The following is a 23,666-nucleotide window of genomic DNA, read 5'->3' as shown; positions in this document are numbered from 1 at the left end:
CAGCTGCTATGCAGGCAGCCTCGAGGCTCACCTGTTCCTTCCTGTCTGATGACCCTTTCAGTGAAAACTTTTTTCCTGATGTCCAATCTGAACTTCTCCTGGCGCAGCTTGAGGCCATTCCCCCTTGTGCTGTCCCCTGTCACTTGGGAGAAGAAGCCAGCTCCCTTCTTTCTACGACCTCCTTTCAGGTAAAGAGAGTGATAAGGTCTCCCCTCAACCTTCTCCAGGCTAAACAACCCCAGCTCTCTCAGCCGTTCCCCATAAGGCCTGCTCTCCAGTCCCTTCACCAGCTTCGTTGCTCTTCTCTGGACTCGCTCCAGAGCCTCAACATCCTTCTTGTGGCGAGGGGCCCAGAAATGAACACACTATTCGAGGAGCGGTCTCACCAGTTCCGAGTACAAAGGGAGAATAACCTCCCTGGACCTGCTGGTCACGCCGTTTCTGGCACAAGCCGAGACGCCCGCCCGGCGGGGGCAGCTCAGCCCCCCCCGCGGAGCCGCCACCGGCCACCAGGCTCCGCCCGGCAGGCGCCACCCGCCTCCCGCCGTCACCGCGGGGCGGGGCGAGGCGGGACCGGCGGCCGCGCCCAGGGAGCGGCGCTGCCGGGGCCGGGTGAGCGCTGCGGGACGCGGGGGGAGGAGGAGCGGGGTCCGCGGGGGGGGCCGGGGCCGCGGCTGCGGGTGCCACCGGCTGTGCTGCCGCCACCGGCTCTTTTCCCCCTTCCCGAGACGTCTCCCGCCGGCACCGCCGCTTCGACGCGCCGAGGAGAGGCTCGGGCCCCGCAGCGGGGGGCGGCTCGGAGGGCAGGGCTCGGCGGCTCCTCCAGGTCCCAGGTGAGCAAAAGGTGTCAGCGGGAGCGAAGGAGGTTATAAAAATCGCCCGTGTAAATGGCGAGCCCGGGCCTGGCGCGCTCAGGCTCTTGGCTGGACGATATCGCTGCTTTCCTGGTGAACAAACCCGTCGCTGCGTCAGGAATGGGCGCTTCTTGGAACTGTACGAGGAGGTTTCCGTAGAATCATGGAACTGATTGGGTTGGAAGGGGCCTTAAAGATCATCCAGTTCCAACCCCCTGCCATGAGCCGGGACATCCCACTAGATGAGGCTGCCCAAGGCCCCATCCAGCCTGGCCTGGAACACCTCCAGGGATGGGGCAGCCACAGTTTCCCTGGGCAGCCTGTGCCAGTGCCTCACCACCCTCATAATGAAGAAATTCTTCCTTGTATTAAGCCTAAATCTGCCACTCTCCACTGTATATCCGATCCCCCTCGTCCTATCACCACAAGCCTTTATCAGTACTCCCTCCCCAGCTTTCTTGTAGCCCCTTTCAGGTACTGGAAGGTCACTATAAGGTCTCCTCAGAGCCTTCTCTAGGCTGAACAACCCCAACTCTCTCAGCCTGTCCTCGTATGGCAGGTGCTCCAGCCCTCTCATCATTTTACAGCCCTCCTCTGGACTGGTTCCAACAGTTCCATATCCTTCTTGCGTTGAGGATTCCAGAACTGGACACTATACTCTAGATGAGGTGGAAGGTTTCACTCTGCTTTGCATGGAACACAAGGCTCTGCATTGTAGTTGAAGCACAGGGATAAAGTCCTGGGATGCTTATTGCCAGAAGTGATGTGCTCATGTGTTGTGACCCACTCTGCTGATGAACAAGCCATGCAAAAGCAGGGAGCCGTGCCAACAGGGCAAGTGGAGCCCTCCCAAGTGGCCACTGTCCAGCCACGTGCTTTGCCAGCAGTGCAGACCTTCTGCTTGGAGTTTGGGGTTTTGTACAACTACTGTTAATAGAAAAGAAGGGAAAGAGGAGGAAGACAAAGTTGGAATCTGTTAAATTTAGAAGAGAGTGATGCTAGCTGGTGGCATTATTTTTTTCATAGAATCATAGAATAACCAGGTTGGAAGAGACCCACTGGATCATCGAGTCCAACCATTCCTATCAAACACTAAACCATGCCCCTCAGCACCTTGTCCACCCGTGCCTTAAACACCTCCAGGGAAGGTGAATCGACCACCTCCCTCGGCAGCCTCTGCCAGTGCCCAATGACCCTTCCTGTGAAAAATTTTTTCCTAATGTCCAGCCTAAACCTCCCCTGGCGGAGCTTGAGGCCATTCCCTCTTGTCCTGTCCCCTGTCACTTGGGAGAAGAGGCCAGCACCCTCCTCTCTACAACATCCTTTCAGGTAGTTGTAGAGAGCAATGAGGTCTCCTCTCAGCCTCCTCTTCTCCAGGCTAAACAACCCCAGCTCTCTCAGCCATTCCTCGTAAGACTTGTTCTCCAGCCCCTTCACCAGCTTTGTTGCTCTTCTCTGGACTCGTTCCAGAGCCTTAATATCCTTCTTGTGGTGAGGGGCCCAGAACTGAACACAGGATTCAAGGAATGGTCTCACCAGTGGCGAGTACAGAGGGAGAATAATCTCCCTGGACCTGCTGGTCACGCCGTTTCTGATCCAAGCCAAGATGCCATTGGCCTTCTTGGCCACCTGGGCACACTGCTGGTTCATGTTCAGTCGGCTGTCAACCAACACCCCCGGTCCCTCTCCTCCAGGCAGCTTTCTAGCCAGACTTCTTCTAGTCTGTAGCACTGCATAGGGTTGTTGTGCCCCAAGTGCAGGACCCTTCATGAAGTTATGTCTTGTAGTCTTGTATCAGAATATTATAATAAATAGCACTTTTCTTGCTGGCTTACATCAAAGTGAAACTATTTAGGGGGGAGTGCGAGAAAAAAAAAAGGAACATAGGCTATGTGTAGTCACTAGCGTCGTGGTAGGCCTCAGAGAAACTCGGCATCAGCACAGCCAAATTTTGTGCAAGGATAACTTCTCCCTTGGTGCACTTGATCTGAGCATTTGGTTCAAAATGAACAAGCTGCTGTTAGGAAGATTTGTGTGAGAATGTGTAGCACAGTAGATGTCCTGTGGCCCTGCTCCATCTTTGTTTTCCCATAAGGCGTTTATCTACCATCCACACAAGTAACTTGCCACTTTGGATTGATCATCTCGTCTTCTCACTCCCTCCCCTCCCAAGTAGTTCCAGTAGCCAATGTTCATTTTCCTATTCCTGCTTCATTGTCAGGCGCTCCTGGGAAACATAATTCCCTTACTTATGGCATTTTCCCAATAACTAGTTTGTTCTGTTAGGCTTATGAAAGCTATAAGTTTTGTTCACCTAGTTCATTACAAATATCAATGTGGATGACTCAGACAGTGATAAGCACATTCTGGTTTTAGTCATGTATGCTGAGTGTTGGTGATTCAGTAGGCCTGACAGTGTTTCAAGCTTCTGTAATTTATGTTTTCCACACTGGGCTTTAAATACATCTTTGTTGGACAGAATCTTTTCCAGGGAAAATGACTAAAACACTGACCAGTGGCACAATCTAATATTTTTTTTTTCTTTCTAGAAAAAAAATGCTTATAGCCATTGCAAAATGTAAGCTTAGTTTTGATATGTTTTAGCATGGCTTATGTGGCATGTTTGAGGGAATTGGGCAGAGTGGAATGGAAAATTACCTTTTGACATCTTTTATGTTAGTATTGCTAGTTTGGAGCAAAGGAAGTTTTAAATAAATTTGCTTGCTTTTTTTCCTACCCTGTATGGATTTAAGTGTGAATTCTACCTGAAACTAGATAAGAAAAGAAAATCTGGAAACTTTATTCTTTTAAGAAGGCAGGAAGGAATTAATTTTACTGCTATTTTGTTTGCATCTTTATTATATTCCATGGTTGGTTTTGTACTGTGGAAGCCCCCAGCCTGCCTTTATGTACCAGGATCCCAGCACGTTAGGAGCTGTGAAAGCACAGTGGAAAAATATCATCTCTGTCTCTAAATATTTTAGCCCAAGGAGGAAAAATAGATAAATCCAGGAAAAAACTTAACCTTCCTCATCGCTCTAGATAAAGTATTGGCAGATTTAATGTTCACCTGTATATTACTAAGTTAGTTGCTATCAGTCTGTTATGAGAATCCCTCAGGTGCTGTAGCAGGGAGCACTTATCTAGCAGCATACAGCCTGCCCTTTATTCCAAGAGGTTTTGGGGTTTTTTTAAGATTAACTTTGCCTCCTGCAAAGTTACTGCTAAAGTCAGCAGCAGACACTGTCTGAAGACATTAATGTGTTTTGGGCTGCCTTAGGTAGGTGTCAGAGTCACTCCATAGATGCACCTTGTCTCCTGTCAGTATTTGGGTGGTAAAACTTACTGCAGTGAAATAGATTGAGCAATGTTATATTGCAGAAATCTCACTGATTGTGGCTGTTGCCATGATACAAATTTTCTGTAGTTAACATTGTAACTGTGTGCAGTTACTTTTTTTCCCAAGTGTTTCAGTAGTTCTTCAGTTTTTGCTTGGGTTTTCAACCTGCTTGAAGGATTTTGCACTTTGTTTTGGCAGTAGTTTACAAAGGAAGTCACATTTAGGAGTTCTTTGGGAGAAGCTTTATTTCTGTGACCTTTATTTAGAAAAAAAAAATCACATACAATAAAGCCCCATGACTTGTCTCTGGATATTTAAAGGCATAAAATCCTAATTCTGATCAGAATTAAATTTTTAAGCATTTCTATGGAATGCAGCATGTACTTTTTGCTTTCTGAAAGTTAAAGGTCCATATAGGATCTACATCCTAATACTAAAACATCATTTAAACAGTAAAATTATTGCTTAAGGAGTTCTTATTATAATGTTGTATGGGCTTTATAAGAGAAGGAAAACTCTGAGAATATTCAAATGTGAAAATACAGAGTAGGTTTGTTGCTTATTAACTGTAGCTGACTGGAGCCTGCAAGATAGTTAGGTGACTGCTGCTGAGATCTAACTAGTACTGTGCTTGTCATGTCACGTTGTTTTGTCCTGATCGAACTTTAAAGAATGGCACTGGTAAGCTGCTCGGTTGTGGAGTTCCTGCTTTCTTGTCTCTGTGTTCAGCAGTCATATGCCTGAAAATAACCAAGAGAAAAGTAAATTTCTTCCACGTTTGACAATCACCTTGCTAGAAACTGAGTTGATACTAAGGTTCATTTTTTGCTTTGGTATGGAGTGACAGTGTGATACGGGAATCAGTTAATGCAGAAATTAGGAAAAATACACAGAGATCTTTTGAATTCTTTAAGCTTCATGTATGTACAGAGAGGTCTTGATTCAGTGAGTGTTGATGAAATATTCTTGTTCTTAATGTCATTTCTGCCGTTAGACTTAGTTCTTTGGACTTTATTTAGTAGCTTGACAAGATGAGTTGCCATTAGGTATACTCACATGCAAAGACAGATGCTGAGCGGAAGATAAAAGGTACGATCACGAAACACACTGAAAATTTTGGAGGAACTGAAGACTACCACAGATGCAGCTCTGTTCCAGTTTGAATGCAAAGTGTATGTTCCTCAACTGCAGCTGATATTAACTTCCCCATTTTAAAAGTTATGCAGTCGGTAATCTCAAAATATACCACAACAGAGTGGTTAAATGCTGTGGAACTGAAAAGAGATGATTTCTATGGAAACATTCAGTGTCTTGATGAATGCTCCTGTCTGCTTGGTATGGAAGGAAATGCTTCGTGCATGCTTCTGTTTTGTTTCCTGGTGGTTGAAACCCTGACCTTGTCTCAAAGCCATCAGCAAAACTCCGGCTGACTTCCCAAAGGCTCGGCTGTTTGGGTTTTCAGAGGAGTTTGAGTAACTGGGTGCTAACAAGCAAAGAATGTGTTAGTAGAAGTAGGATTTTTGTTTGGTTCATACCCCCCTGTTGCTGCTTGAACTAGAATGAGGAAGAAGTTCACACTTCCCATTTAAAAAATAATAGTAAACAAATACAAAATTTTCCTTCCCTTTAGGCTCTTCAGTTTGTTTTTTTCTTGTCTTGGGAAGTTTGTGGTGAAGATAGGGTAGTGATGAGAGCTAATGACTGACCTCATACCTCTCTTGTTTTTGTCTGTTCCCCAGACCAGTATCTTTCCCTGTCACCAACCTGTATGATCAACATGCTCCAGAACAGCACTGCTGGTGGAAGAATTTGTATGGAGCAAAATAGCTGTGAATTTACACTGCTATCTGACAAATTTACTGTAAATTTCAGTTTAAATGTGTGTGTTGATAGAAAGGACTGTATCAACAATTAGAGATCTATATGTGGAGATAGAAAACTAAACTATATCTTGTGGGCTTTGCAGTCTGTCATCTGAACATCCTCTCATTATGCGTTATGCTTGGCGGCCCAACTACGTAGCTAGAAATTTTAAAAGCTCAAAGCCTTGTGTATTCTACAGTCTGTTCATTTGTCAGTATAGAGCTGCGTAACTTCTTTAAAGATAGTTAGTTGTAAAAATTTTTGAGACAAAAAACCGAAGTCAATCATTGCTTTGGTCAAAACTCGGATGAAATATTCTGTGTATATCTCAGTTGCAATGCTGTTACAGAGAACAGTGTTACAGGTGGCTGTCTGGTGAATACAACATGAAAGGAGAGAAAAACATCATGAAAGACTGTTTCAGTTGATTCTCTAGCCTTTCTGCACAAGGTAGTTTGGTCTGTTGCTGTCTTTTTCTTCAAGCAGATGCATTTTAGTGGTTAACTTTTAACATTAAATATAATATTTAACTAAAACCTTTTTTTTTAGCCAGTGCTAAGATTTTAGTTAGCATGCTGCTAATGTGTCTGTAAATAGTCATAACTTTTAAAAGAAACAAGCAATATCAGCAGTTCTGAGCAATCTTTTTTAAACTAACTTCTTTAGGTGGTTTCTTTGGATTTTATGCCTATGATTGTATTTTCTGCTAAATTGGTAGAATTTTCTTACTTAGTCAATACACCAAGGCATAGAACTATTTATTTGCTATAAAGTTTGTATGGGTTTGGTCTTACAGTACAAATGCAATGCAATATTGGCTAGTTTCCAAAAAGATCAAGGATTATTATGCCAGCCTTGGACCAGGTAATTGGAGTTTAGGCTGCCTGATTGACTTCAGACTTTAGTCTATCACCCAAAATAACTTGAATCTGCATGTGGTACAGACAAAGGCGGGCAACAATATTGCAAAGACAATGATAGACGTGATAGGCAATTGTGCAGCAAGTACATAGGAGAGTGGAAATGTACTCCCTGCTACCTCATCTGCAATCAGGTTTTTCATTACTTGGGGATGCTTCAGGGCCTGAAGACTCCAAGCAGGATTTGGGATGCTGGTGGAGCAACCATTTTGGAACTGAGCAGGGCTTGTCTTCGCGGTAGCTGCAGCGTGTTCATCCAGCATTAGGTATATAACCTGCAGGGCAGCAGGGATGAGCCTGATCTCTGTAGTTATATATTTGGTGAAGTTTGAGTGGGATGTGTCTGATCAGTACAATGGCTTGACAGCTTCACTGGAGATCATTTGATATCACAGAGATATGAAAATAGTTTTGTTTTAAAACAAGTAGGGTGTTGCTGCACTGTACTGATACAAGTATTTCTGAAAGTGAAAAAAATGGCAGCAAAGACTGTTAATTGTTCTTTTCTTAAAAAAAGTTCATAAAGACTTGGGTTTGCAAACTGTAGCACAGCTGGTATCATGCATGACAAATCAGTTGGCCTTTTCATTTCCTCCTTTTCTGTTTAAACATTTAAATGTGCTTTCTCTCTCTCTCCCTGAAACTCGGTTTTAGCAGTATCTGTTAACCAGAAGCTAGTAGGCTAGGAAAAGAGGACATTGCTTGGAAGGCACGTGGTTTGGGTTGAACAGTGGAAGTGCGGTGAACTGGTGAGGTCAAAATATTGAACCCATGAAGGTGGTGTGCAGGACAGTGAAAAGGATAAAATTAAGACTAAGCATAGCCTGGATGAAATGATGGGATTGTGTTGGATGGACATATGCTTGATTAGTCTGCATCCTTACTGCAGAACAGATAAATTGCCAGTTTTGATTTGCATGTGTATCCTAAGCTAAGACTTGTTAATTTAGATTTAGACACCTCTTTGAACTTACACTGAAATTTGGATGGAAAGCAGGCAATGACATCTCTAGTAGTTGCATGCTGCATGATTGTATGTGTGCAGGTGTGTTTGTGAGTATTTATGTTGTCATGTTTTGACTTTTTAGATAAGATGCTATAGTTCTAGATGGAAAAAAAACACCCAAAAAATTGCATTTGTATACCCAAGTTGCTGAGAAGCACAGCAGCTGAAACAGGATAAAGTGGCAGTTCATAGAATTCCAATGAAACTGAATTACAGTTGGAACTGAAGTTGATACAAATGGCTGACATTTAGAGGGAATTGAGTGTTTCCTTCATTCTGATCTTGTGTGATATCTGCTGTAGCGGGGTTTTTTTCAGTGATTTATATATGCTAGATTGGTGGGATGAGTGACTTATGGCATGGAAATAACTACATAATTGGTTTGGAACATAATTCATCAGAGGATTTGGCATTGAGAGATAAGGTGTACAGCTTTTCTCTGGAATGGCAACAAATAATGCATACTTCTTTTCTTACAGTGAGGAAAATGTGTAACAAGTTTGACAAAGAGCGTGGTTTCTGTGATGTAGCTGCTATGAGGTAGAACGACTGCACACCTTAAGCCATGTGTATTACTAGGAATCTCAGTAGTAAGAGTTGTTCCTTTTCTAATTTTCTACAATATCATATTCTTATTAAATACCTTTTAGGAAAGCATTTCCTTAAATCCTCTCTTTGAAGTACTGTGTTTAGTATATGATAAACATTAGTATATAGAGTTTTCTTTAATCTTTTCCTCTGTATTCTTCCTTAAGGTGATGAAGATCTTTGTAAACCAATGACCAAGAGGTAACTCTATTTTCTGGGGGGGTTTAGGTGTCTTTAATAGGTGGAGGCAGTCTGACTTGTTCCCAACGTGGATGATCTTGACAGTGAATCTTCTCAGCCATGTCATACAGTGCGGGTTTTGGGGATCCTAATCAACTGGCTCAACGCATAACTTCCAACATCCAGAAGATCACACAATGCTGTAAGTTGCATTTATGCATGTTTTATATAAAATATAAAACTTTAATAATCATGGTGTCCCCTATTTGAGGTTAGTTTCTCTGATTCATCTATGGGAATTCCCCCTTCGACTTCGCCTGATCGTTTAATAGGTCTGTGACACCCCACACAGCAGATCCAGTCCTTCATATGTATGGTTAAGTGTAATCTGTGCTGGGGAAAGATAGTGTCACTCTGTATTCACCAATAATTAGCAAGATGGCTGCTACTAATAAGCCAATTTTGTCCTGGCCAGTTATGTGGCACCTTAAGATGGAAGGTTGAGATGTTTGCTGAGCAAGGATTGCATCAAGTGTTTGCTGGAGCTTGAATTGTTTAACAGGGTTGGAAGCTGTGGCCTTGTAGCTTGCCCTTGGAAGTACATATTAGATATGTAAATGAGATTGTGCAAGTTTTAACATACTTGTGTTTAGATTCAGACCACCTAATTTTATTTAGCCACCTAGCCAAGGTATTGAAGTTAGAGGTAAGCTAGGCTGTTGCAGTTTTCAGTCCTTTTCCCTTTCCCTCTATTTTCCATTATATTTTTAATATATGTGTGTGTGTGTGTATATAAAGCAAATACAACTTGATCTCACAAATTATGCAATTAATACCATTCATCAGAAGAGGGCTAGCAGTGAACAGCATCTAGGTTTTGGCATGCGTTTTCTTAATCTTGTACAGGACATAGTGTGCATGCATAAAAGGGTATTTTATTATTAAAACTTCAAATAAATTCTGGCATCAGGTTTTATTAAAACTTTTGTCTTTGTTTTGCAAGATGAATTTTACAAGTTGGTATTTGTAGCACAGAGTAGTGGCACAGATTGGGGTTTCGCCTATCTTTTTAGCTACATTTTGTATTTTCTTCCAGAAGGAATTTCTTTAAATCTTGATAGGAAGTTTCTCTACATTAGGGTAGTGTTTCCTCAGTCTAAAATTAACAGACTGGCTCTGTAGGAGCCCTTATGCTTTATTTCCTAAAATCTGCTTGGTAATTTCACTCGGTCTTATGGCTTCTAACTTGGTCTTCCTGAGACACCTGCCAACTTGTGACAGATACTGAGGCTCGAAGATGTAAAAAACAAAGTCTTGGTGAAAACGTGAAGTGAAATCCATGGTTGGAAATGGAGCCTGGTGAAGGCAGTCACTCAACATAATTAATCATCTTATGCTGAACTCAGTGAGACCATAGTCTCATCCTGCCACTTCCATTTCTCCTTCTGCTTCTGCTATATCTCCCCTCCACTTGTGACAAACAAGGCACACTAAAAGCAAGCTGCCCAGGCTTCAGTAGAAGGAGATATGCTGTGGGAGTTGCCTGCAATCCTGCCTCCTTTCCTTTTTTGAAATTTAGATGGCTAAAGTCTGTGCAATAGGCAGATGCTTCTGCCATTCCAAGACTGAAGTTCAAATCTCCCCTGTCCCCACTGCAGCATGCTTTCAGAAACAGGAGCTTTGCCTTCAGAAACTCCAGCCAAGCACTTTTGTAGGACTGATAGATACACATCTCTTGCTCTCTGTAGATCTGACTGAAGGGTAATGACTCAGTTACTCTCACGGTCCATTCTCCTCTGGTAGATTTTATGAGGATCTGGATCCTATGGGCGTGCTGAACATGTTTCCTGGACTGAGCTCTCCAAAGGGTTTATGTTCACTTTTCTAGTTATTCTGTTCCAATATATAGTAGCTTTCCAGCTTTCTCTTGGAAGGAGTGAGCTGTGGAACTTCCAGGTCAAATGAGGAGAAGCCTGCAAGGTTATAGAGCTAGCCAGCTGCTGAGCAGGTGTCTCTTAGACTGCAGTTGATGATCTTGGTTAGAGAGGGAGAGAAGCAGGAATCTTGACCCTAAGTCCATGTTTTTCCTTCTAAGCAGTTACCTTGGTTTAGCACTTCTGTCCAGGAATGCTTAGCATCTGTGTGATGTGTCAACACATTTGAAGTCTTCTTGATTAATCTGGAGCTGCGTAGATATTCGTGGTTTTTGGAGTGAGATTAATAGATTAAGAGAGTTTTGTTTCAGGTTACCAAACCCTTTCAGGAAGCCCTTCAAAATTAATTCATACTTCTGCTAACATGCAAGCAAACTGTGACTACTACTACAAAGACACAGATGAGATGCAGATAAACTGGAAGGAAGCAGGCTCTTCCAGCTAGTGGCTGGCCCTTTAACTTGTGGGAGAAATACAAAAGAACTTCCTGAATTAGACAGCACTGTGCCACTGAGATTTCAAAATATGCCAGAGTTTCATAGGAAGCAGTATTGGCCAAAACAACAGTCTTTGCTGTAACATTTCTTCAAGGTTGAATGATTACACACCCCCTCCAAGTAATAAATTCAATCTGGTTCTTGAATAACTATTTTTAATACACCATACATGTATACAAATAGAAATACATATATTAAATGTGTCATAATGCATCCACATACTGCTGCTGTCCTATTAATACTTGTGATCCTTATTTCCCTTCTTTGCTAGTTCATGTAGCCCACCCACCAATTGACAAGCAAAGCTCATCTCTGCTGGTTTAGCATACCACTTAATTATTGAAGAAGGTTGCAAGATAGTATTCTTTCTGATTTGGGTTCTTCTGTGGTAGCAGAGAGGACCTGTATTTATGTCAGGTGACAGCTGGGTTAGCTTAGCACACTTTTAACTTTAGAGAACAGATTTTACTGATCTGTTGATTCAATCATGCAGTTGATTGTTATGTTGACAATGTGTTAGGAGTTGTAAATTGCTTCTGCCTTGTCTGAACTGTTGGTGAACTACTGCAGTACATCCTGTTTGTAGTCGGTTGTCTGATTTTCTTTGGAGGAGAGGGTATTGGTGAGTCATTTTTAGGACCTTGAAGATGAAATCAAGCCAGGTAGTGGGAAGCAGCATACACTGTGGACTGTGCTTTGAACTCTCTTGGGAATTTAATGAGGAGGGCACCTCTATGTGTCTGGGATCCCAAGCCCCAGAGCATTCTGTTAAAAGAAGATTCTTTTCAGCTGTCCTTTAAAAAAGAATATGTGCTCTGTTTTGCATTTCCAGCATTTCTCCAGTAATAATTGATTATAACATCACTTAACAACATATAGGGAATAGAGTCTACTCATGTTTTGCTTACCAGCACCATTTCTAAGCTAAGATTTAAGGGACTGGACTTCTTGGTATCTTTTGTTGAAACTGCTCCACTGAGCAGCTGGAACTGCAAAGCTCAAGGCTCTTCTTGACATCCCATTTAGCAGGCCTCAGGCAGGAGAGGGAAACTTAGGCTTTCAGACCCACTCCTATGATTTTTAAAGAAAACATGTGACTGTCTTTGAGTTGTGGTATAAAACCTGTGGAGCCTGAATCACATGTGGTTGAATGAACAGCAGTATTGTGTGCTGAACCTTGGTGAGGTCAGCATTGCCCACGAGGTGTCTTGCTGATTTGGTTTCAGGTCTGTTTTGACTGTGATGAGAAGTAGATATGCAAACAGCTAGGGAAACATTGGATTTAAATAATAAGACCAGAGAAGTGTATAAAGAGCTTTGGCACCTCTTAGGCTTAGGCAGCTGGTAAATTTCTGTGTTAGAAGAACAGGACTTTAATCATAAGTTTGAAAGTCTGTCTATCTGAAGTCTGGTCCAAAGTAACTCTAATTCTCATTCCTGGCCTGTATTGTTTCTGATAATGAAATCTAGATGACACACATTGTATTGGACTTCTTAAATATGAATTTAAAGGTGGTTAAGGTTTGTCTCTAACTTTCTGAATATGAAGAACAGGAATATGGAAAACAGAATATAAGGAATGATGCAGGATGTGGAGCTCCAACCTGTAAGGACTTTGCCAATAGAGAACCTATTATCAAGGTGTTCTAATCAGTGTTTACCAAAGGAGCAGTAGTTCCAGCACTGGGTTTAATAGGTTGCACTCGATCTTATGCAGAGGCTTAATGGCAGCTGTTTGAGAGAAATCTCAAAGTCTTCCTTCAGTATTTCCTTGAAATGTTTTCTATTGGCTCAGCTGGAAAGATTTGACTTGTATGTCTTGACAGGAACTGTGCAAGACAAAGTAACCATTCACAACAACTGGATAGACAAGGAATGACTGTGATGCACAGAAACAAGATGAGGTAGCAAAAAATATATCTTTGTGACAAAACAAGCCCTGCCTGCTTACAAGTCTGTATTTCCACTAGGGATGTTCATTTACCATATCAGGGATATGTGTAGCAGGAGGAGTGTTGAGTCCATCTTGTGATTTTTTGTTCTTTTTTTTCCTCTTCCTCGTTTTGAAGAGCGTGTAGCGGATAATACAAGAGGATATCTGATCTTTGAACAAATGGAAAGGTGGAAGTAGAATAAGTAAAACAAGCAATGAGCCTAATTTAAGAGTTTTAAAATGTGTTCATTTTAGACTTCTTACAACTGTGAAGATGAGGGGGATCAATTATTCAAAATCTGACAGTTTTCTGCATGTTAATGAATCATTTCTCTCTGTGTAGCAAAAAAAAAGGAAATTATTTTGTTTAAAGATGTTCCCAAGGGGGAGCAAAATGGGAGTTGCATTCATCTACAGGGACAACTCTGCGGTTGTAAGAGTAAAAAGGATATGGTTTAATGAGTAGGGGCCTCTTCTGCTCAGCTGGAAAGATTTGACTTGTGTCTCTGACAGGAACTGTGCAAGACAAAGTAACCGGCTGTGGTTTTTCCTTGCCCTACCTACTTCTTCTAAAGTCTGTCTCCTGTCTGTGGGTCATTGAGGAGACAGACTTGTATGCCTTTGTTTTGCCTTGCTCCTAATATTTTCTTTGTAGCTCCCAAATATGTCACTCAGTGCAATCCACAAAGAAAAGCAAGAACAACACAGGCAAGACAGATAGCTATCATGTCTCAACTGGCACCTTAAGCTGTGCTTTGGCAGCTATCAATTTAGAAGCAGCTTAGAATGCTGCCTTTTGCTTGAGAACACAGAACAAAACTTGGTGTTGATAAAGTTCACGCAGTCTTTGAGTTTTAGAGACTTTCTGATTTGCAAACTGTAATCAAACAGTTACAGAACCTACGCTAACTGAAGTGAGGCATGTATATTCCTTCCCTTCCCAACTCTTCCAGTTTATTAAGGTTGTGGCAGGATTTTGTGCAGTGGTAAGAAAAATTGGTAACAATGGCATAATCTACCTTGGCTCAGTGGCAACAAGATCAGTGATAGTGTATTTGCTTGTTCGTGCACATTGAAAATCAGCCCAGCAGGAGAAACAAATGCTCTGCCTACTGCAAGATGATAAAGGTAAAATGAAATTCAGTAGCCACAATCCACATATGGCTAGAGAGACTCCGTCCAGCCTTGAGAGATTCCTTCTCATGAGAACTCTTGCTTTCTGCTGTGTTTTCTGTTACAGTGGCACAAACATCAGTTCATATAAAGCACATTCCTAGAAGGTCAGCTTCAGCCATCAGAGATCCCTCTGTCATGTGATCTCTCTCCTGTGACAGCAAATTTCTCCTATGTCTGTTTCATCTCAAGTTTTCTATAAGCCAGTATTTTCACTGAATGTTGTTAAAATGGGTGTTGAATTACATCCTCCACATGACTTTCCCTTCCACTTTATGTAACTGGAGAAAACCATAAGCATAGATTAAACTCTGAAGCAGATTGGTGTTCTGATATATACTGCCTTGCTGTGGTTTAAGCCCAGTAGGTAGCTGAAACATACATGAAAAATTATGTCTGCCACTGTGTTTGTTAACACCAGCAGACTCACATGATCGTTCTTTAACCAAAGAAGGATGCATGTGGGCAAGTGAGGAGTAAATGAAATCACTGAGGTGTTGAAATCAGTCTGTATGAAAAACAAAATTCTATTCTTCCTTTGTTTAAAGTGTGTGGGTTTTTTATAAGTGTGATTTTAAAGCAAATAGACTTAAAGTAGAGCTTGTTGAGACTTTTAATGGTGATGATGTCAGAAATCTCCAGTTCGCAGCAGTTAACCAAAATTCAACATTGTGGGAACATACTAGTTGGAACAAATATTTTATTATTGTTGCTGCAGGATGGTTTCTTGGATTTAGGATGAAGTTTCAGTAACCCCTGGAAAAGGCTGGTTGTTTATAGGTTTTAAGGATCTACGATGGTCCTTCTCATTCCATTTTGTGGGCTTTTTCAAGCCTGAGGAAGTGAGCTTGAATCTGCTATATCCAAATCATCGCCTCAATAAAAAAGATAATAGGAGGAATTAATATATTTTGTGTCTTTCTAAATGCCTGTGCTAATGCAATGAGGTGAAATCATGAAGCCCACAGTTCCTTTAGAAATAAACTATTTCTGAAAACTTCAAAAATTAATTCTTTGCATGCTGTTGCTAAAGGCTTTTTTTCTATGTAAAGCAGCATATATGCTTAAGGTATTGTAGTATGCCTCACAGATTTATTTTTGAATTTGGGGAATTTTGTTAATATATTTCTGTATTTTGTCTTGTTTGTTAACAAGATTTTGGTTCTATGGAAAACGGTATATGAAAGTGTCTTATGTGGATGACTGCGCTAGAGGGATAGGATTTTATTTATGGTAGCAGCAGAATAGTGAATAAATGAATCTTCCATGTACAACCCGGAGCACTATTTGAGTTAGTATGTGCAGAAAAGTCACATTGTTTCCTTGTCCAACACTGTTTTACATTACCTTAGTCAACTAGTCTGAGCAAGGTGGGGACAAAGGAGTTCTGTAAATTAAGCCGTCTTATTTTAGAAGCAATTTAAATAAGAATTGTAAAAACACAGTACAATTTACAAATAGCAAGGTGACCAGTGAAAGCATGCAGTCTTTTCTGCAACTGTTGCTTTTGCTAATGGAGCAGGTATGAATGGACTCCCCTAGACAAGATAGCTTCTGCAAAACAATCTGCATTTGCAGCAGAGAGGGGAAGGGATGTGGTCAGGGTTCTCATGCTCCTTCCTATCTCTAGAGAGTTAAATTTTGGAGCCTTTCTAGGATACTTAACATACATGTTCCAATTCAATTCTGTTGGATTTTCTTACTTGCAGGCAGAAAAAGAGGAGGGTGCATAGCAGTTTGATTCTCTGAAAAGCCCTCCATCAAATCTCCTATCGTATTACTGTTCTGGAGGCTGCACTCCAGTGAGGACTCGGAATAAATCCAGGTCTTTGGATGACAGCTAGCAACCCCCAAAGTGACGGTTACATGCTTGTGTCAGCCAGTCTGTGATGCGTTGCATGTCTTTGCTTCCATATTAGCTCCTCAGTTGGCTTCCTGTGTTAATGATCTGGTCTCTTCAAAAATTAGCTCCCATCATCTAACTGGGTTGTGTTTGTGGTGTTTGTGTAGCTAGTATTTAATGCAAAATCATGCATTGTTTTCATAATGTTAAGCTACTGGTATTCCTTAGAGAAACTTTGGGGTTTCAGGGAGTTACCAGGGACGTTTTGGAATGTTAATATAAAGTGATTATAACTTGATTTAATTGACTTCTGCTTGGCTGAGCTGTAATAAATAATCATGTGATCAGTTATTGTGCACTTAAACAATGTGTCTTTAGTGTGCTCTGTAAACATATTAGAAGAACAGGCATTACTTGGATCCCACTTCAATGTCCTTGAAAGATCATTGTAAATGGTTGTACAATAGCGTGAAATAACGATAGCAGCACTGAAGAAAATGAAGGCAGATCCCAAACTCTAGACATTGTTGCTGATGTTTCTGGTCACCTAGGGGCATGATTCTATTTAGAAATGCTAGAAGCTTTAATAAAATCCAACAGGGAAGAGTACAAGACTTGGTATTTCCCCACTCTTCCATGCTTAACAAGTCTTTAGTCCTTAGGGTTCTGAGGACAATCTTCATCCCCATCCTCATTTTATTTTCTCCTTCCCATACATAATTCAGTTACTTTTTCTCTGTGCTGATGTATTATTCTGTTTTAGAATTATCAGTGTTATACATTGAGTTAAGGCAGAATAAAGCAAATTACTTAAAACCAAATTACTGACATTTTTAGATACTCGATTCCAATTAGCTGAGGTCTCGGGCATACAGGTGCTTTTTAGCTGGGGTCTTCTGGAAGGTGTCCTCAGCTGGATTCCTCTAATGAACTGTTACTCTTGCTTAAAGTAGGATTACCAAGGTGCACAGCATTGTGATTTATTTAAAATTTTAGTGAGTGTGAACTATACTAGTAACTTTAAAGAGGTCTTTATACTCAGATAGAAAATTTAAATCTACTGAATTTAATGCAACTGCATTAGGTTGCCATGTGTAAGAGCTTTTATAGAAGATTGATCCAGGAATGTTTTCTGTATTGTCTATCCATCTTTGGTCAGGTACCCTCAGCTGAAGTGCAGCAGGAAAACACACTGAATTGGATTTGAATAAATTGAGGAAGTCTGTTGTCCCTAGGCAAAAGCAATTTGAATTGGTATAATTTTTACAAAGAATTCTTTTAGTCCAGTAACTTACTTTGAAGTGACTCAAGTTTATTAGATTCCACACAACTTAATCTGTAACTGGATGTGCTATTCGTTGACTCACTTGTTCAGGTGAAAACATAGTTTCTTCATAGTTACCCAACCGGTGGCAGTGCTTTGACAAAGCATTTCTGAATGGTGACTATGCTGGTGATGTATAAGCTGCATATTTGCCATATGAAGCCATAGCTGAGCCTGAGCCTTATGTGGAGCAGACTTTGCTTTTGGTGCATACAAAGGAATGCTTTGCTGATTCTGTTCATTTTGCTTGCACTTAGGAGCTAGGAAGATGATTGAAAAATCAATGTCTCTAAATCCTCATTGTGAGTTTTAGTCCCATGAGCCTTAGGCAGTGACTAAAATACTGTCTGTCCCTTTTTTAAGTAAAAGAGAGTGGCATGAGGGGGACACCTTTACTGCTACAGTTAGTATACAGGAGCAGCCATAGCTGTTGGATGGAACAGTGCTCTGCTCCCTCTTCTGTGACAGGCGCCAGGCTTTGCTGTTCTGTCAGGCAGGTTTCATTGTACCTGCCCTGCCTGCTTGTCTGGTTCTTGTCCTCTGCAGTACACTGCCTCAGTGCTCATTGCTCTTGTTTCTGCTGGTATTTTTTTGCAAGCACACCCAACAGGTACTCTATTTCCTGTGGAAGCATTAGACTTCAGCTTTATGAAATGGGACTACTTGGTGGGTCTGGCTTGGATTGTAAACACTGAAGAAAGCTGCTGCTGTGTGGCTGTAATGCAGTATTGTGTGATCCAAGTAAGAAGTGAGTTTCCAGACGGCAAAGGGGTAATAAGCAGCACTCATTAAACATTTTTCCCTTAGTTTCATGCTTCTGTGTTATGGGCTTCTTTTTAGAAAACTCTGTGGACTTTTGTTGATTGACCTCACTCTCCAGCTGCAAAGCTGCAACAAGCTTGGTCATGGCCTATGGCCACTGGAGGATTTAGAGTCTGCTTTTCCAAATGTTAAATGGAATGGAAGTTGAGATAGGAAGACAGCTGATTGTAGGCAACCTGGGAAAGCTTCTTTTCTGCAGCTGGAGTTACTGGCAAGCATTTCAAAGTAAGACCATTCTCAGTTTCCCTTGTCTCGTGCTAGGGATGAATGTGGTGCTTGGAAAATTCAGTCCTGCCACAGTAGGTTAATGCCCTGCAGTCCATTTTTCATTTCCTTCCTCTTAGTTCTTTGCCTTTCAAACATTAAAGTTTTTTTCAAGGGATTGGGTTTTTATTCACCTTTTCTTCTGCAACAGTATTGTGGTATTATAGCCTGTACAGGGATTACTGATTGTCAGTTGACAATAACTTTGCTCCTACATTCTTAAAGGCGAGAAGTTGTTTACCTTTTGGACTACATTGTGGGGTTTTTTTTATTATTTGTATCTTTACTTTAAATTTGAAACTTCCCATGTGATTTTAAACACTAGCATGTTCAAGGAGCAGAACCAGCAGTTATATCGGCATGGATTTAATTGTGGTAATGGAACAGCTTTGTAGAGCTGGCTGAAAAGAAGGAATGATGAGGAGAAAGGATATGACACTTTCTTCTTTCCCAGCCAGCTAAAAGCCAGCTGTTAAGCAAGAATAGTGTGTGATCCCAATGTGTGATATATGTTTTTAGCTATAGTAAAAATAGTACATATTGCAGATTTGCCAGAACATGTTTCTCAAATACTTCTACCTGTCAAAAAGTGTAAATATTTTCACTGTATGTCTCATTACTCCTGTAACTCATGTAGAGAAAAAGAGGCATGTTATGTAAGACAATATTAATATTTTTCTTAGGAGCGCCCCCCTTTTTTGTTCCCTTTAACTAGAGGGCGAGTTTCCACTGAATAGAAGTGGAACTACTGTTTGGCTTAGTAAAAGTAAACATGGGCTGACTCTTAAATAATTTTCTCTGTAGGAATTCAGGTTGGATCTTAATTGTTTCTCTGGCTCATCATTAACCATGTATGACCTGTTCCTGAGCATGTGACCAGTCAGAGTAGCTCAGTAGCTTTTATCAGCTTGTAGTTGTGTATTGTGAGATCTAGATCAGGCACACCACAAAGACAAGTCGTAAGTCTTCTTACTAACACGGTACTGCCTCTTTCTAATAAAAGACTCATTTGCAGGCAGAAAAAGTGAGGTTATTTTCTTTTGTTGAGACAGGAGTTGCTTGGAGAAAATGCATTTTGCTTGTGTGTTATCACTCACCCTGCTTCCTGCACTGCCCAGTTCCCAAGGAGGACTTACCTGCTGTGGTGGCTCATTGCCAGCCCACAGCTGGCAAGATGCTGCTCCTGCAGGGCAGCAGGATGATGCAGGAAAGAGCTGTTCATCTTCATTATATCCAAGCATCCACCCTAATCTTCCATGTAGAAGTGGCTGCAGGAGGAGCTAGCACACTTCTGATGGAGTGTTTCCATATCCTGGTGATTTTGGTGAAGAATGCCTGTGTGCACACAGTATGTGCCCTTCTGCAGCTCCTGAGCAAAGTCCAGCAGCTAGTTGTATGTACCCAAGGAACCTGAGCTGAAGTGTCAGACTTTGCACTGAAATTGATTCAAATAATGCACAAGACCCAACCAGGCTCTGTTACAGGATTGGTAATGCCCAGGAGGACAGGAGACCTCTGACAGTCATATTAGTTCTGCCTTCCAGAGCATCTTGGGAGGTAGGAATAATCAGGAAGTGTGGAATGGAAAATCATAAAGGGTAAGGTAATGTAGGAACCTGTCAAAACTGCTCTGATCTTTGGTCCATGAATGTTACCAGAATGTTTACAGCATAGAGCAAGGACTTTGAGTTGGGCCTAAGCCTTTGGCTCTCTGGGACACTTGGGCATTACTGATGGAGTGAGAGGCACCAAAGCAGCCTGAACTCCTTATACAGGATTGAAAAGCTGGTTAAATGAGAGCAGCAGTACCATTATAAATTGTGAAGCAGTGAAGCTGGGAACTTAGAGGCCTCTGTTTTTCCAAAAGTAACCCCAGGTTTCACGCTGTTTTGCTCTTCCTCTTCTATGTAAAGATCCTCTCCCTGCTTGCTTCCCAAATGGAGCAGCAGAAGGAGCCAGCAGAGGTGTTTCTACAGTCTAACTTTTGGGAGGGGAGACTAAGACTACCCTGCTTTTCTCTTGAGGAAGAGAAGTGATGTTGACTTTAACCAAGGAAGTTTTGAAGCCTGTTCTGGCTTTGAATTAAATTCTGTAAGGTCTCTATGTATATTATGAGGAAAAAAGACACTTCACCTCCATGATCTGAGTGGTAATGTCTTGAAACCTATTTTAATTTTCTTAATCAGTAAAATGTTTCAAGTTTGTGAATCTGAACGAACATCTGCAGTTTAAGTGCTTTTATGGTTACATGTATAATATTATATCAAATGTCTGAATAAATAGTAACTACAGAAAGAAATCTGTTGCAACAGGACCCCAAACCAAACAAATAAAAAGGAAAAAAGTCCAAAGAATTATAAGACTATATAAGAAATATATATATTATCCTTGTATACACTCTTGCATGTTTATATTAGTGAAAAGGAGTACAGAGGATGAATTTCTTTAACTTGTCAGCCTTACGGTCTATACTATAAATCCAGATTTCAGGAAGGTCAGCTTCTCTTCTTCCTGTATTATACTCTTTCTACCAGCTTGCTTTTGGCCTTATGAAGACAGCATCAGGAGCACTGTTCAAGACTCTTGGCTAAAATTTACTGTTACTGCTCTGCCTTTTTTCTGTTTGCTTACTTGAATAAGAAATGTTTCACTCTTCAGTGCAGTATGCTTCATATTAACAAACAATCGAAAGAGAAATGATGTTTTTTTCCCTTACTATCCTTATTATGAAAGGTTAAGCTGGGAAATGCTAACTTGCAGGAAGCACACACACAAAAAAATGTCGGTTAAATCCTTGGGGTATTTTCTTTAATTTATTTTAGGTTTTTTCCCCTTGAGATTTGAAAGCCGGTTAACACTTTGCAGACTTTATGGTAAAATGTGTTTTAAATTTGTGCTGAATTCTTGAATCGCAAGACCTGAACTAGGATGAACTTCCCTCTTCTGAAATTGTGTAGCTGACCATCTACATGATGCTGGCTTTTCGTTTCCCCTTAGTTATTTACTTGTGTTCAGTTTTAGAAGGAGGATAAATATCTAATCAGCTTGGAATGCAAATATTTTAAGTATAGGCTTTGTTTCAGTGCAAGCTTTAATGTTTAAAACACAAACCTGTTTTCTTCGTTTGCAGTTTAATAATGCGTCTGTAGGTGGCGGTCGGACACGCCAATACTCCCTCTGCCTGCAAACCCACTGCTAACAGGGTGCATGTGGTTTGTTTTGAGTGGGTTTTTTTCTTCTCCCTTTAAAAACTGAGCACCTCGGCTCTTGAACGAGAGAAGAGCGTGTGTGCCTTTGAACAAACAAAACTTCAGGATAACTTATTCAGTTTTATAAATATTAAATCTTCACACTGCTGGGTTCAAAAAGATAACACCAGAGAATTCCCTCTTTGTTTGTATTAAAACAATGCATTATACCGAACATCAAAAAAACAGGCTTAATTACCACGAATAGGTATTTATCAATACGTGTGACCAGGAGTGAGTTTTGGGGTCCCAGCTGCCGAGGAGCAGGAGAGAGATGATCCCTGCATCCCAGCAGGCTGGAAGCCTTCAATAGGCAGAGAAGGGCTGGTGCTTGGCAGCAGGGGGCGACTGGAGACAAAATTAAAACATTTTCACTTACGTTTTGCTGCTTTTCAGCTCAATTAAAATACAAGCTGCGTGAAACCCCTCTTAGTGTGCTGTTCCCCTCAGTTTTAGTAGCTCATTTCCACTCAGTTCTCCCAAACACTTCTCTCTTGAAGCGTTTGGTTTTTGCCACGTGCAAAACTTAGGTACTAAGTTTCCCCTTTTTCTGCTATCTTCATTACCCGGGTTTGCACAAAAGGGATTGGCTATAGGAGTTGTGGACATCAGGATGTTATGTAGAGCAGTGTAGAAAATCCAATATAATCTAATTCACTGGAAATTTGTTATAAACCAAAAAAATAGAGTTAATATTATTACTAAAAACATTCTAAGGAATTCCAGTTTCATCTAGCTGCTTAACAGAAGTCATAGGTTACTTCCTTCTTATAACTGAAGTTCTGTCCATTACAGATCTCCTCCGTGGTATATAGAAAAATACTCTTTTTTTTGTTTGTTTGGTTTGGTTTTCTTCAATAATTGGAGATGCCTTTTACTGTTTAACTGTGTGTAGGGGGAAAAAGATAGTGTGCTAGTAAAGTGAGGATCCCATGTGCTATCATACCCTCATATTTTCTACTGTGTAATACACTAGTCTGCTTGAGGAGGGCCACAGAAATACAGAGAAGGCAACTCTACTTCTAGCTGAGATCAAGCAAAAATGAATTGGTTTGCATATGTGTTCTTTTGTTTTAGACGATATAAAGATGCTAACCTGAGATAAAGCACATCAAGGATATTAGTTTTGCAATGTGATAAACTGCATACCCTTGAAGTGTTTGTCCATTCTATTCCTTGCTTTCTCATGTGACAATAAAATACGTTAAGCTGAAAATAAGAGTCAGATGATGTGTCATTTCTTGCAGTTCAAAACTAATAGATTATGAAACACACTTAAAAATCCCTGGTGACAGGCTTTTCAAAATAATGTGTAAAATAGGATTAAACCAGAATAATAGTCATGTTGCTTATTTTAAAAATTAGTATTAAAAGGCCTGATTTATACTTACAGGGAAACTATTAACTGATCTTTAAATTGCCTGTTTCTATCTAGACACTTGAATACATGTCTATACTTTATCCTTTAAAAGAAAACCTGGATTTTGTCTTTGACTTGGCAAAAACTATTTACTAGTTCTTCTGGGACTTCTTAAAGTGGGGTCTTTGTAGTAGTTTGCTTCTGTTGACTTTTATGGCTTTAGAATTGTCAAACAAAAATGTGTAAAATTCAGTGGGAATTGCCTGTACCCTGTTAAAATTTCTCTTCCTCTTCACAAACAGCTGCCGAAATACAAAGAATACTATATCAGCTTGGAACACCACAAGACACGGCTGACTTGAGGCAACAGCTGTGAGTACTTCACATGAAAATGTTTAATTTTATTGCATTGTAAACAATCTCCTGGTAGATGATGAGCTGCTTTTCTGTTAGGCAGAGTGCTTGATCTCACTAAGAAAGGCAAGTATAGAGAAATGCTTGAAATCTAAATTTTGCA

General features: G+C 40.9%; 1 protein-coding gene across 2 annotated transcripts in view; it reads left to right on the top strand.

The window, feature by feature from the left end:
* The first annotated feature begins 551 nt into the window (after nt 1-551).
* Nucleotides 552-23,666, top strand: part of STX7 (syntaxin 7) — a 35,521-nt gene continuing 12,406 nt past the window's right edge. The window contains exons 1-3 of one of the 2 annotated variants that reach the window (XM_069851864.1): nt 552-612; nt 8,800-8,953; nt 23,452-23,521. In XM_069851864.1, the coding sequence (XP_069707965.1) occupies nt 8,872-8,953; nt 23,452-23,521 (152 nt within the window). In that variant the 5' untranslated portion in view covers nt 552-612; nt 8,800-8,871. Of the gene's footprint in view, nt 613-7,706; nt 7,727-8,799; nt 8,954-23,451; nt 23,522-23,666 lie in introns of those variants that run through there. The other variant, XM_069851865.1, reaches the window with a different exon arrangement.

The sequence above is a fragment of the Phaenicophaeus curvirostris genome, chromosome 2 (assembly GCF_032191515.1).
Source record: "Phaenicophaeus curvirostris isolate KB17595 chromosome 2, BPBGC_Pcur_1.0, whole genome shotgun sequence".
In the NCBI taxonomy this organism is placed as follows: Eukaryota; Metazoa; Chordata; class Aves; order Cuculiformes; family Cuculidae; genus Phaenicophaeus; species Phaenicophaeus curvirostris.
The sequence above is the reverse complement of the archived record's forward strand: the minus strand, read 5'-3'. Positions and strand labels throughout refer to the sequence as shown.